The sequence below is a fragment of the Sphaeramia orbicularis genome, chromosome 10 (assembly GCF_902148855.1).
Source record: "Sphaeramia orbicularis chromosome 10, fSphaOr1.1, whole genome shotgun sequence".
Lineage (NCBI taxonomy): Eukaryota > Metazoa > Chordata > Actinopteri > Kurtiformes > Apogonidae > Sphaeramia > Sphaeramia orbicularis.
The window spans coordinates 30356377-30372153 of NC_043966.1; the positions used below are offsets into that span (position 1 = coordinate 30356377).

At 41.2% G+C, this 15777-nt stretch overlaps 1 protein-coding gene across 10 annotated transcripts in view; it reads left to right on the forward strand.

The window, feature by feature from the left end:
- The window catches only part of LOC115427461 (collagen alpha-1(XXIII) chain-like), a 140612-nt gene that overhangs the window by 97037 nt on the left and 27798 nt on the right, over positions 1-15777 (forward strand). For 8 of the 10 annotated variants that reach the window (XM_030146022.1, XM_030146027.1, XM_030146028.1 and 5 more), the window contains exons 3-5: positions 7295-7339; positions 11731-11738; positions 13066-13092. In XM_030146022.1, coding sequence (XP_030001882.1) covers positions 7295-7339; positions 11731-11738; positions 13066-13092 — 80 coding nt within the window. The remainder of the gene's footprint in view (positions 1-7294; positions 7340-11730; positions 11739-13065; positions 13093-15777) is intronic. The other 2 variants (XM_030146025.1, XM_030146024.1) reach the window with 1 other exon arrangement.

Sequence of the window (15777 nt, forward strand, 5' to 3'; positions counted from 1 at the left end):
GCACGCAAATTCCAACATCTGTGGCTGAAGTCACAACTAATGGAAGTACCACCCAGGAGCCTGAGGTCTGACGGCGGCTGAAAAACACGCCAACATGCACTGCATCAACAAACACACAACTGAGTGTAAATGAGCATGTGTCCACGTGTGCATGTGATTCATTTGCAGTTCTGTGGAGTTTGTTTATGTGGGGTCAGCTCGGTTAAAGCATCAAGCATTAAGGCAAGGGCCTTTACACACTCACAGAAAAACATATTGACTTGTGCTCAAAGCAAACTCGAGCACCTGAATGCTTAATATTTTCGATCATCACACAATTTTTTTGTGTGAGGAAAAGACAGGAGGCAGTGCTGGAGGCAGCAGAGGTTAAGATACTGAGGTTCTCTTTGGTAGTGACCATGATGGATTAGATGAGGAATGAGTGCATCAGAGGAACAGCACATGTTAGATGTTTTGGAGAAAAAGTCAAAGAGGCCAGACTGAGATGGTTTGGACATGTACAGAGGAGGGGTAGTGAATATATTGGTAGAAAGATGCTGAACTGCCAGGCAGGAGGTCTAGAGGAAGACCCAAGACCAGATTTATGGATGTAGTGAAAGAGGACATGAAGGTAGTTGATGTGAGAGAAGAGAATGCAGATGATAGGGTTAAATGAAGAAGGATGATTTGCAGTGGCGACCCTTGAAGGGAACACCTGGAAGGATAAGAAGACACAAAAGTGTGTCAGTGCCAGCCTTTAAATACAGGACAAAACACCTAAAGAGAATCCCATTGTCCTGTGGCTGAACTTTGGGTTCTCTGGTGCATTGGGTTGTGGTCTGCTGTGATTGGCTGTGCTCAGATGGTACTGGCTGCGTTTTTATAGGGTGTTCTCGCTGTTTAGACTGTGCCTGTCTCTCTGTGTGGCGCACACTCGTCTCTGCCTTCATTTCTCATTAGCTATGACACATGGCGACTGTTCAGACCGCCTTTCAGCACCACCCTGCCACTCAACACAAACCACCTGCCGGACAACAGCGGACTGAATGAAAAGCGCAGAGAGCCTTTAATGGAGTCAGTTGTGCACTCGCACAAAAGCAAATATAAACGCATTGTCAGAAGACTTCCATAAGCGTGACGTGAGCCGCACCAAAAAACAAAAATGAGCAGTCAGGGGACGTTCTCCTCAAGGAGGTTTCTATAAACAGTTCTCATTAAGAGCAAATGAATAATGCAGCAGACATGAACCCCTGAACAAATGTCCAGCTGTACGAACATGCATGCATACATACTCACACATACAAAGGTTTACAGCAGCGTCACTCAGCCTTGACCGAGTGCGTTAAGAAAACTATACGTTTAACACACTCGCATGGGCATGAAATAGGCGTCCATTCTCACACACAAATACACTCTCCGATAGCCTCTCACTCAGACGCCCTCTCACCCTGCTCACAGACATTCACTGTACAGTCACGCAACACTTGAAGTTGAAAGTAAAACAGGAAGGTCGATGAGGTACCAGTGTGCTCTCGGCTTCTTATTTCTCAATCACAGATGACCTTTGCGTGTATACCACAGAGTTTTACAATACTTCTCTCACTAACTCACTAATTCAGCAGTAAGAGATGACAAATATAACCCATACTACCAGCAGTGTTTGCTATAAAAGCTAAATCAGCAGCTGCTAATACTTATGCCATTGATAGAAAAGCCAAGTGTCAAAGGTTGTGAGTTTTCCTGGGAAAATACAGAAACATCTAGAAAGACTTTCATTGCTGCAGATAGCTACAGGTAGTTCATTTACCTTCACTTCCTAACATTTCCTTGTGAACTGTCACACCTTAACATGCCCCTATCGTTCATTGTGCAGATAACAAGATGATGGTGTTTCCACACTCATTCAGCATCTAAACATCCAAATGGGTCATATCTGATGACCATGAAAAGATGGCAAAGTGTATTTACACCAATTATTTACATGTATTGATAGGAGTAGTAGATTAACAGGTATTATACATTTTAGATCAGTAGATGGTTTTGGTCACTAGCAGATGTTTGGGTCTTTTTGGGTTAAACAATTTTTTTTTTTGTAAGGTGACAATGTGTTAGTTTATCATAATATTATAATATGCTAAAGAGAAAATACAGAAATTGTCAGCAAACTTATTTAGTCTATCTTTGCCAATATTCCCTTTGCCATTTTGCCACATATCCTTCCACTTATTTTTAATGTCACTGTTTTCGCACTACAACATGCAACTGTCACACACATGTTGGGCGGGGGGGGGGGGGGTGGATGAGGGGGATTAAATGGGCTTTGTGAAAATTCTGCCAAAAATCTGCAAAGTGTTCTGTGGAATTGTGAAGGCGTAGATTCTGTGTGGGCCAGCTGATGTTCCATTATATGCTCAAAAAGCTCTGCCGCAGCATTTGTTTTTCCACGATCTGCGCTGATAACAGAGAAGGGTGTGATGGATAAAGCTGGATTCCAGGTAACGGTTCACTTCATGTCATTATGGTTCTGTGATGACGGCCACTGCACGGAAGGGTGTGAACCCGTTCTGACCCAGGACAGACAGAGGGCAGCTGGAGAATGAATCAGCACCATGTGAATCACATCCGTCGTCTTTTCCTCTTTCTGTTGCCGTTTACGTCCACAGCATGTGTCCCGCATCTTATTGGAATGAACATTGGACAAACACAAGGAAACGAAGACAGATCAGGACACGGTTAAGGAAAAGTAGTTTTGTTTCTCACAAGAGAATTAACAGCTGTCCTAGTTTATGCAAAGTGGAGCCAAACCAAAATAGGGGAATCCTCACAATCACATCTTAGATCAGTAAACAACTTTAAGGACACCCACTGAACTAAACGTCTCATTATGAGCTCATACTGTTTATTTAGTCTTGTTTAAAAAATAGTTAAACAACTCACTTGGCAATTTTAAAAGAATCATGTTTTGTTAATACTTCCTATTACCATGGATTCAGTTATTTGCTAACATTTTGGGCATTTCAGGGCTTTATTTGACACTTGTTAATAGAGGAAAAACATGGAAATATAGCAGGGAAACACATGCAATGAAAATAGCCCAGACTGGGACTCACACTGGGGATTTTGCAGGTGAAGATCAGTATTTTAATCCAGAGGACCATATACGAGTCATGTTTTGTGATGCAATTTGAAGAAGATTAGATGTAAATCTGCTCTCTTATACCACTCTCAAATGGAAAAGTAGGCACTGTAAAGACCTATTGCCTCCAGCTAACATGGAACCAATAGGCTGACCTTCACTATTCACACCCTTCCTCTCCATGTCTGCACCTTTCTCATCCTTTCCACGTTAAATTAGATTTTCCCCTGTTGCAGAAGGAATGAGGGGACATGCAACAGTGGAGGAGCAGTGGGGTTTGATGGGTGGATGGATGGATCGATGTAAGTCATGTGGTTGAGCATATGGAGTATCACATTTTGTTATTTTCATTTGGCTCTTTATTGCTCCCAGTTGTTGGGTTAAACAAAATGGGGCCTTATAAAAGAGAAGGGGGAGCAGTTCTCCACCAATCCTGTGCTTTGTTCCCTGGAAGCACTTTGTTTGCGAGAAAATGTCACAGTAGCTAAATCAAGTCGAACCATGGCTATGAGAAACAGACAGTGCAGATGGAGGATGGAAGTATGTGTGTGTGTGTGTGGGCGCGTGTACAGTATGTGCACATGCAGAGTTAAATCAGACTTAACTCCAGAAGGTAGAGGAGTTGCTTGGAGCGTATTGAGATGAAGTTGGTGCGTTCATAGAAAGGTAGATGCCTTAAAAGGAAGGGAGAGAGAAATGAAAAGAGTGTGTTTGTTTCTGTTTTTAAACCCACATAAACACTTACAACTAAGGTGCTCATGGAGAAATTACCTCCAAATTATGCTCATTAGTGAGAGGGCTGGAATTGAAACACTTAAAAATGAGTCTGTGTTTCTCTTTGTCTGTCCATGTGAATGTTTTAAACTAGACAGTGATGTTAAATAGTATGGTAATGGTCTTTCCTCATTCGCTGTCTGAAACTAAAAACTAATGATGAAGGATGCTGAATTTGGGCAGCAGTCCATGTGTGTGTTTCCCAGACTCAGGTCTTGACATTCACAAACACTCACACGCACACTAGCTGGCTCACAGTCAAACATCGGACTGCACCATTTCCAGCCCCACGTAGAGAAGATTGGTTAACTTCACATTCAGCGCTTCAGGCGAACATGTATACAAAGCTTTCCACAGTTAAAAAGGTTCAAGTGCAGTTCAGCGTGTGTGTAGTATGTGTTATCACGCTGTTCCCAGGGAGCTTTTTACATGCTCATATTCATATTCATGACAGCTGATGCTGAGTGAGTATTGTTTGTGTGTCTAAAGCTCACTGAGAGATCCGTGCACAGGATGTTGTTTTCTTTCCTCGCAGTTTGACATTTGAAGAGGTCCATCTTTCTCTCTTTGGGGGGGTTTCAACACCTGTAACAGTGAAGGATGACCTCCTCCCTCTGCACCTGTCCTCCCAACTCTGCACTGTGGTACTCCTGAAATATTGTCTTTAATTCTTTCTTCTGTCCATGTGTCCTTCCATCTGCGTCTTAAAAAGTTCAGTTCCCGGTGTGTCAGTGGAGAAACCTTCTTTTAAAGGTCCAAAATGTAAATTTCATGCATGTTAATGTGCTTTTGTGAATTCTGTGTTGTATTTGCTGATCTTAGTGAGCTCCATTTCAAAGACAGCTGTTAGCTTAGAAGTGGGTTAGCTAACGCCCGACCACAAAAAAAACAAAATAAGCATCTTTTTTCTTTGATACTGACTACTAAATGGAGACTTTCACTGATTGATAAGTCACTATAATAAGTCACTATTACAACCCAGTGCATATGCAGCCTCTTGCACAAGTAATGGAACGTCCTGTTTCTCTGTGTATCTTACATTCACTGGCACACACTGCTCCAGGTTTTGCATACTCATGTGACATGTTCTGACCCTGTGTGTCCGCGACATACCGGAAAGTCAAAGCCGACACCTAAGTCACATCATGTGTTTGAGTGTTTATGTGTTTATTTGCTTGGGAGTGAGTACATTCTCACTGCTTTCACTTGGACACACTTTTGTGATCTACACACATGTACACACAGTGTGCTCTTTGCTGCTGTTTTTTCCATTAATTCCTCCAGTCAATCCAGTCCTACATCAGCTTGTCATCGCCCACCTCCATTCCCTCTAACTTCTGCACTCAGGACCAATCACTCTCCCACATTTCAGTCACTCTGACGCCTGCTCCTCCAGTGTTTGGCGACCGACCCGTCGGCATGCCAACGGCTGCCTTTTAAGTCTCAAATTAAGGTAGAACAGGCATGGCCCCTGGTGACCCATATCCCATAATGCATATTCCTGTTTGAAGAGACACTGTGTTGTAAGTGAATCCATATTACAAAATATAGACCCATGAAGCCATGCATCTTTCCATCCTCCTACAAACATGCTTCATTTTTTGAGCCATCTTTCTTCCTGTCCACTACATGCTCTATATCTCCTTTACTGTCCCTCCCATCTCAACTCTTTTCAACCCCCACTGTCGTTCTTTCCCATCCAAACACTCCCTTGCACATTCCTCTCCCCATGCCTTCCAGCTTGTCCTCCTCTTAAGGCCCAGGGAAATGCTCTGGTCCACTGTGCAGAACCCAGCTCCACAATGCTGTTTATGGCTGTGGGGGCTGCAACAGGGGAAGTCAAGTCCACTAAGGAATATGGAGACTATTATTATAAATGCTGTGGTTGGCAGAATGTGAGTGTTAAGTGGAATTGGCATGTGTGTCTGACATTTTAAAGTGTAGAGGTGTTTGATTGTAACAATTACTCCAACATAAATTTTAAATTAGAGTGTACATCTGGTCTTATTTTTGACTGTTTTATTTTAACTTGTTGGCTAGAGTCTGACAGCAGCTACAAAACAGCAAATTGAATCAGATAAAAAAACTAAAAAAATAGTTTTTTGACATTTGTGTCACTCAGTAAAGTTGGACTAATCTTTAACTTTCGGCATGTGCAATTCTTTTCTGTACTTTAAGTTTAATTTTTCAATCTCAAAGTCATTTATGGCTTGCTGCTGTTGTATAAAGTAGGAGAAGAAAGATGAAAGAGGAGAGGTAGGCATAAAACAGAGGTAGAGGAGCATGATTGAGCTCACTTTAAAAGAAAGACCTGGCACAGTCAGGAAATGATTATGCCTCTACAATAACTCCAATAATGACAATAGGGAAAACATGTCTGCAGCCACAACCACTTAGCATCAGGAATAGTACCCAGTATGGTTCCCATTTCTTTACAAGACCAATGTTGAGTGAGGGCGGATGGGCACCTGGGAAGAAAAATGGAGGAAGTAAGGTTTTGCCAGACCTAGAATTAACGGTTCAATATGTGAGATTTGTGTGTGCTTGCATGAAGTTTGTGCTGGAGTTATTTGCTGACATTAGCTAACTCATTTTTAAGCTGCTGTAAAGGACCAGTGAAGAGGCATTAAAGAGCTCAGGAGTGGGTTTAAGGATTTCCTCTGTATAGAAATCAGTGCACAAGCTGTTATCATACAGCCATTAGCTTATAAATGGATTTGGCTAATGTCAGCACCACACAAATATCATGTAAGAACACAAATCTTCTACAACCTTCTGGGGTTCTCTGGGGCTGAGCTGTAATCTTGTACATCATGTATGGCCTGCTAAACCATCTTGTAAAACAATAGCCAAAATGCTGAATTACCGAGCAGATACTGACGCAAATCAGCGCTGGTGTAGAAATGATTCATGGAGCTGTAGCAGCATGAGGTCTGGGAATTTAGGTCGACCTTTCCACTGGCCACATCATCTCCTGGTTCCTCTGCAGCCCTCCTGCTATTTTTCACAACTCTACCAGACCAGACCAGCAGAAATCGTTTACTGGAAAGGTGATGGTGTGAGTCGCATCGGTATAGGGTCAGAGGGGTTTGGATGCAGTCCACGCAGCGAGGAATGAGTCTGATTGAACCACATGTTTTAAACTGTTTGTTAAGCCTGAACTAAAACCCTACAGTGCAGTTTTGTTGTTTTTTCCAGTATTGTAATGTGTGATTACATCATTTACCCACACACTTCAGGACCGGCATACGATGTGGCGTCTTCTCTGCCAGCTCACACAATCTGAATGCCAGACAATACACGAACACCAGCAGTGAAACAGCAACTGATCCATGGTTGTCCTCTACTCATCCCTGTAGTGTTGATTTGTGGGATTTATTGCTTTGTCTGTTTGTTTTTACACAGGGCCTCCAGGAAAACGAGGAAGAATGGGAAGAAGAGGGGAACCTGGTAAGTGATGCCCAACACCTGCTACGTTTGTTTATGTCTCCTTTTTCTGTTTTCCTGAAAGACACACACTTCCTTTATCTCTTTTCTCTTGCTCCCACACTCTCCGTCTTTTCCTGGGTGACTGGATACGTTAGAGGGTTGGTAAAATCAGTGACCCATGAGTCAGGCCAGTGGATGATGGGCTGCAGTTGGCCCTTCTCCCTGTCCTTCCCTATTTGCACCGACATAGCAGTAACCTTGGCCATGTGGTTGTACTAACTTTGCCCAGATGTCGGTCGTTCTCGCTGAGCGGTAGCAGCTGCAGTAATACAGGTCTAATGAGATTCTCCCTTGCCGAAATCACTGGCCACCATTTTTGTGTTGCTTTTTCTTATCATCCAGACCACAAACAGTACCCAATAGTAACTAAAACAGTACAGAGACGTAACTCATGTTACACAAAATGTTGTCATGACACATGAGACAGCAGATGTCGTTTGAGTCATCTTTGCATTCAGTGTTTTCTATTAAGTATTGATTCCACAAAGTTGTGGTGTAGCAGTATTAATACTAAAAACTGCAGGCTTTAGTTTTTTTGCAGGATATGCGTCACACGGGAAAACTTCCAACCTGGTGATGATTCATTGTTGTAGATGAGTAATAGATGAACATCCCTTCTGACTAAGAGAAAGATAATCACTAATCTTTATTGCTCTGCTTAGCATGCTGAGGTCCTTCTGTGTCTACTGTGCGTCTATTACAGAAAAGTATTCTTAAAATTAATTTGAAACAGAATATTCCACCATGAGCCATCCAAAGTTTTAAATGTCGTACTGCCAGTGCCCATGTTGTTTTTTAGAATCCCAAGAATTATGGTCCCGTTCTGCACCTTAATTTATCTGCTGAAGGGCTTTGAAGGAAACTTTCTTATTTGCGTGAAGAGTTACATTTAGCCTGGCTGTGTCTTGTGATAACACAAAGCTCATAAATTAATGTGTCTTTGGGGTAATCTTTACAAAAACAGTATTGCATAACTAACAGTCTTCAGTTTCAAAGGGGATTGTATTTCTTGGTTGACAACATGCTGCCAATCTGCAGAAACTACTGCTCCCAGAGATGTTCTCTATTTCTCTAATTATCAACAAAAAGAGCCAAAAACAACTTTATGTGCACTCAAAATGTGACTTCTAAAAACCTTCATGTTAGATAGACTTTATTTTGAACATGAGAGGGCAAAAGAAATGACCAATTTAAACAGGACAGTCCAATATATTGAAGGGAATAAGTCAACCATAACAGAAAAACAAATGTCATACAATGTATAGCTATACTTTATGTCCGGAAAGGAGTAGGAAGAAGCTGAGCTTATATTGTCCCTCCCCTATATGTATAAAGTTCTTCCTCTGTCAAATGGCAAAACCTTTGAACTATAAATATATTTACATTTACATATATATTTCTTTAATCCTTTTAGGACTATTGTGTCACATTTTATATCCTCCATTATTCAAATGACCATAACTCCTGAACTGTTTGAGAAACGTCATCTGAAAGCTGACTGGGAGCTTTCTTGGTCGATAACACATCAGGGTAGAGGTCCATATTGGCTGAAGGGGAGGGGTGGAAGTGGGTGGAACAAAGAACAGCAGAGTGCAGTCGGTGAGAGATAAAAGATTTGTATTACTTTTAGTAGCGTTTTAGCAAGGTTTTAGCGATGCATTCTTGTAAATAATTATATATAATAGTGATAGTGCTGTATTGGAGTCTTCTGCTAGTATGTTTTGCTATGTTTTGTGGAGTTTTGCTGATTTTTTCACTTTTTTTGTCTGTATTATTCCGGTTTGTGTAGTTCATTGATGAATGACTAGAAATAACTAAACATAAGAAGCTGTAACATGGACAGAGAATGTTCTAGACCACAGGCGTGAAACTCTGGTCCTCCAGGGCCGGTGTCCTGCATGTTTTAGATATTTCCCTCTTTCAGCCACACCTGGTTCAATTAATGATCAGCTCATCATCATGCTCTACAGAAGCCTGATAACGATGTAATGGCTTCCAGGTGTGCTGGAAGAGGGAACTATCTAAAACATGCAGGATAGCGGCCCTCGAGGACCTGAGTTTGACACCCCTGTTCTAGACAAACAAAAAATGTTTGAACATATGTAAAATAGTTGAAAGTCTATTTCTATAATCTCATGAAATTTCATTGTGCACATTTATAGTTGTTTTCATAGTAAATATGAAAAAAATTCAAGTCTGTTTATTTTGTTACTATAACACACTGTTTTAAGCATTTATTACATGTAATAATGATAATTAATGAACAGATATTGAAAGTTAAGGTGTAAAAGAATTGGCAAAAAAGACATTTTGTGACACCTTTAGTGCAAAAGAGACATATAATGGCAGTCATTAAAAGGTTACGGTTACATATTTGGTCTCCTAGTATTTGCAGGACAGGGATGTCACAATGGTATTATCTCAAAGTACAGAGATTGTGTTAAAAAAGTCACCAGTGTATCTGTGTGGTTTTTGGATGCCCTTTTAATTTCTGAATAAGTATGGAGGTCGAAAGCGCAGAACAATACATTGTACAAACAGTACTTCTTGGTACAATCAGTTTGTTGACAATAGAGAAAAATCTAGACTATCATCAGAGTCCTTTAAATTATTGTTTATTTCTAACTCAGAATAGATCCCCAAGTAGATTGTATAGATCTACTTGAGTTCTCCACGCTCATCAGCCATCATCAACAGGACTACTCAGTGTTTTGGGGGATTATGATCAGGGGGAGGCTTGTCATTTACGTTTCAATTCATTGTTTGTCACTGGAGGGTCTGTTTCTACAAGCGAGATGTGGTTCTGGTTAGGGCTTCTCTCTTGTTTAGCTTTGCATCCTCACGTTGCAGCCTGGCTTATAGTGCGGCATGGAGGAGCTGTTGCTCAATCCTCTAAATGAAGACTCCATGACAAGTTTTACAAGACTAAAAGGGGTTTTCCTAATGCTTTCAGACAAACAAATGAGAGTAGAGAGGAGAAACCAAAACCCAAGCCTAGCTAAGCATCTTAAAATCAACCCTTGATGTCAACATGCATCCTGCCTACAATGTCTGTTTCTCCTCATACTTGTTTTTCCTGCTCTGTCGTATTTACTTGTGTCTTTCACTCTTATTCTTTGTCTCTGTATTTCATATTATGACACACAAACACATAAACGCATCTCAAGTTCACTGGTTAAAGCTAGTCTTTCAACCAGTGTTCATTTGTTTGCTCAACTGTCTAGCCTCGGAGGTCCTCGTCCCGTCGTCTAGACACCCCTAAACTTGACTGACATAATCTTCATGCCTCATAAACCCCAACACCTCTGTCCTCCTGTGTACACTCGCTCCCCCCAACACATGGATTCTTCATCTTCTAACTGCTTTTACCCTTGAATCAAACGGCCGACTTCAAGGCTCACATAGATTCTGGTCACGTTAGCAGGACTTTTTTGTATGTTTAAATAGTAACAAAATACCACAAATATTCCACTTTTCCCAAGAGGGAGTCTGTTTTCAATCTTGTTGAGTTTATGTTGATGTTTAGTGTTGTATCTGTACTGATGAGATGCGTTGGTCTAAAACTGTACAATTGGAGTGTCTCCAACTCGCGTCATCAGTTGCAGTTGTGTTAGCGATCACTGAAATGAGAATCACGATTGTTTTGAAATTTACATTAGATAAATATAACCTCAGTAATAATATTAAAGCTTTTATTGGTGGAATAATGTTTTCACCATGGAGGGATTTGGGTGGTTTATTAGTGCCTTTGGCCTGGCACTTTTTTTTTTTTTTTTTTAATAAGCGTATTCCATTAAGGCCACGACCAGTAAGAACAAGAGTCTTTGATCATTACTGTTGTTTTTGGTTAAGCAAAGTATGAAAAGCAGAATGTACGTCTTGCTGCTGAGGCTTAACATCAGAGCATTTCAATCAGATCTGAAAGACTGCCCCGAGAAATCTTTGAAGGGACAGGCAGTTTGCCAGCACACTCCAACCTTTTCACTCCCTGTTTGTCCTCAATCTAACACACCCGTATCTTCTTAGGAAACCATGTCTTAACATGACTTCATAGACTAATGCAAAACATGACCCATTATCCAGAAGTCTGTTTATCATAACAGGTTCGCTACAAACCCTGTTGGCAGCGACTCTAATGAGCTTGCTCTGTACCATATTTAGGTGGTTAATTACAGTCATCAGCTAACAAACCACATTGCATGCTCAGTTTTTTTTTTGTACACCAATGTTCTTAGGAATTGATTACTGTACAAACCAGAAGTCATTACAACTCAGACATACTGTGCTTCATGTCACAGAAGAGATGCATACAACTTATTTTCTAACAGTTGATTTCTCTTTTTCTGTTTCAGGGCCTCCTGTAAGTACAAATTCTGCTCATCCAGGTAGTATTAAAGCAACAGCGAATGAACATCTGCACTTTTTTGGTGGATTGAACATGAAAATGCACACTTACATGTATGTACATAGTGCATGTCCAGTACATATGTAATCTCTCATGGTACACTGTTTAACAAACTGTACCGCAATCCAAAGACCTTCTTTTCTCCCACAGCAATAAAACCTTAACACATAGACACACAAAACTGTCACACAAGCACCCACACAGCACTGCAATAAATGGACCACCAAGGGAAGTGTGTGTTTGTGCGTGAGTGTATGTGTGTGTGTGTGCGCTCAGAGGTGATGGTTCATGGGCGGTAACTTATTAGCAGCAAATTTTTCCCCTCTGTGGGGCTGTAACTTCTGCACACACTCCTATACACAACCACCATTTCTACACACACTGAATATACACTTACATATAAAAAAACTACAAAAAGGTTTTATCTTCCAATGCTTGGAAATGAAAAAAGAAATATTCCAGGAACTGCTCCTTTTCTGGATCTGCATTTCTTTGGTCTATACGTCCTGTCCTTTCACCAAGTTTCATGCAGCTATGGCTGAACTGTAAGCATAATCCTGCTGACTGACAAGCAATGCAACAAAGAGACACATACAAATAACATTTACCAATGAAAACTGCCACTTTTAGCAGGTTTGTGCATTGAAATATGATAAGCATCGGAAAAAGTGACTCATCCCTGATCACATGTGGCACGGATCAGATATGCAGGGATGGTCAGAGTGCACCTTGCGGAAACATCACACCGGAACAGCACTCAAACTGACATTGTGAAAATCCACTGAATGGTTTTATTGGAGGAACTGGTTTGTGCAGCTGGTTTACCCTAAACATCCATGAAATGATGCATTATATCTTTTCCTGAACGCCCCCATCAGACGATAAAACCAAAGCAAGACAACAGTGATGCAAAGTCACCTGCAGCCACATAAAAGTAGCAGTTTGTGCTGAGAATCAAGGTGTCAGATTTTCCTCTGTGAAACAACTTCATATAAATGGCATTTTAATATCTTAAAAATGCATCATGGTTGAAACACGCTAAAACAGTTCAGGCAGGTAGGTAAGCAGTGCCAAACCTGGAGTCAAACTTGACATAAATGTAGTATTAGATTCCTTTAATGACCATTTGTTGCTTCTACCTCTGAGTGACACCAAAACTGTTCTATGATCCCATATATCCCATAATGACCAGAGGAGTCAATACATGTATGGTGTGTTGTGTGCGGCTGTTTCTGTTCTAACCTGTCCAAAGTGCTTATGCTTTAATCTCTAACCTCACCAGGGCAAGGCTGGACGGGATGGATACCCGGTAAATCTGATTTGTTATTTATCCTGTCACTCTTCAATTCACCCAATCATGTCTGTCATTGACGTCATTCTCTCCTCGGACGCTTTTCTGCTTATTAATTCCAACTTCTTTCACAGCTTTATTAGGTCTACTGCTCCCCTCTCTGCTCTTTGAAGAAATCTCAAATCTCTAAATGCAATCCTTCAACATTTGTTCTATGCACCCTGCCCCATGCACTTGAAGTGTAGTAATTCAAACACACAAAAACTCTACATACATAGATGTCTTTTATCATTGACACTTGATGACATGTTGTAGCTCATGTTTTCTTGGCTGCTGTCAAGACAAAGTCGTACATACATAAAATGAACATAAATCCAAGGGAAAACTTTTGAAGATATCATCAATAAACATTAATCACAGGCATACAACCCATACCAGTGAAAATGTGAAACACTCATCCAGTATTACAAATCATACCCTTCAGCTTTAAATTGGGTTTAATATTGTTTGAATAATATACTGTAACTCTGCACATCCATAACAGCTGAATTCAAAGCAGATCGCCGATTCCCCCGCTGAGGCTCAGGGATGTGTTAGTCAGAGATGTGGCGGCCTCTAGTGGACCATTTCATGACTGACTTTTTCCACATCTACTGAGGTAAAACAGCTCATGGCCTTGGGTCTGTTGCTGATTTGTGGTTCAGCTGTCATCTAATATGGATACACCCTCATTATTCACCAGATCAGGTTGTATGTGCAGATGGATTCGTCAGGACAGGATGTGTGCTTGGTGGTGCAACTCTTGGGGATTAGTGTTGCAGGGATTTGGTGTGAGAATGTGAAATGTTTTGCGAGACATTCGTCCTGCTGTCATGTGATCCTGCCATCTGGTTGCCATGACAACCCCAGTGTAGGTGCCCAGTGTTGTGTTCCACAGCATCTCGTCGTGTCTGTTCTGTGTTGTCTCACTGGGAATTTTGGGAAGTTCTTTTCCCAGGGGCTTTGTCCCAGTCAGATTCCCAGTCTGCTTGGCACTGCGCAGCCCTCCTGACGGGAAATGCCTGCTGCTAATTACACACAGGTGGACTGAGTGCACAGAAAATATGCACACATTTGTGTTTGTCTGCCTGTGACTTTATTCATCTTTGTCACTGTCTTCATTAGAAACCCCAAACGTTTGTTGTTATTCTACTTTTTAAGTTTAGAACATCTGCTTTATTTATGTTTTTTAAAGATGCACCATGAGGGTAATCCTTCCCAGACCAATTTGTATAATGAAATCAATCCTTATAGGTCTGTAATTACATAAATGAAACATTATTAAAACCAGAGAAGTTCTGTTTTGTAAGTGTAAGAGACAGCTTCCTGTTATGATGCTTATGTGGGAGTATGTAAATAGGATGGTTTGAGAGCTGTATGTATGAAATTACAGTAAAACAACATTAGATTAATCATACTGACAGTTACCATAGATGATGCATTTAATTTTGCAGCAGCAGAGATGATCAGATTTCTAACTTTGAAGCTTAAAAGGGGGCATTCTTCCTGTTGGGTAGCAGTGTTTGTGTATCTGTGTCCATATGTGCAGATGTGAGTGAACTCCATCCAGCCACCCGTAGTTTATGTACATCTCTGTAACAAAGGCCAGAGCTGTGGAAGTGGTTGAAAGTCTGTGTGCTTATGTCAGTGTGTGTCTTTCACGCCAATAAATCAGTTCACATGAACTTCTCATATGGAGAGGGCATGCACACATCAACACAAATGAGTCAAGTCAGTTTCCGGAAAGCACTGCAGTGTTAACTGTTGTGCCAGTGACTTGTGCCAGCAGCTTTTTCTTTCTTAATTTTTCCATTGTTAAAACAAACATCTTGATCACGTTCCAGCACTTTTCTTTTCCTTTTCCTCTTTCACCTTTAATCCGTTTGACTCAAATTGGAGGCAAATTTAAACCTGTAACCCTCAGCAGGCGAGAGCACTGTACAAATACATTAACACATCTCAACATATATAGAAATAAGTTTTATGTAAGCTCTGTGCATGTACATATGCATGTGTGCCATTCTGTGAGTGCGCATGAGCTGCATTTCATTCAGGTGGTGTTCACATGTGTCTCAGGCGTTAAGTTAATCAGACTAATGCATGCAGCCGTCCACTTCCACTGAAGTGGAAGAATAATATGATAAACAGTGTTAATGACATGTGGTCTGTGTGTTTTTCAAGCATAACGTTGTGATAAGTGTGTGTGTGTTGGAGCATGCTGATGTGTGTTTTCTCTCCTCATCTAACCCCTGTCACTTCTTCCTCTCATAAATCACAGGCAAGGGGCTTGAGTTTCAGAAAAGAGCCTTTCCACTGTCAAACAATCCTAGCCCAACACACTGACAGAACAGCGCTGAGGAGTAAACACACACTCACACACAATTGATTCTCATTCACATGTGCAGTCACCGGCGTGCCCAGCCACTAGCATGTTTACACAAAAGTGCCAGTCTGTGACAGACAGCGGACCTCACTCAGCAGAAACAGGCCACGGCCTCCATTGTTCAGCCTTCCAGGCCACTGAGCGCAGATTAAAGCCAGACAGTCACCCAACAGCATTTTGGTAATTTTCTGCCCCAAACACACGCTCTGGTATGCTTTTTTGTGCTCTGTAGTCCTGGATTCCGCTGTTATGTTTTATGTTTTGTTTTGTTTTGTGTTTTT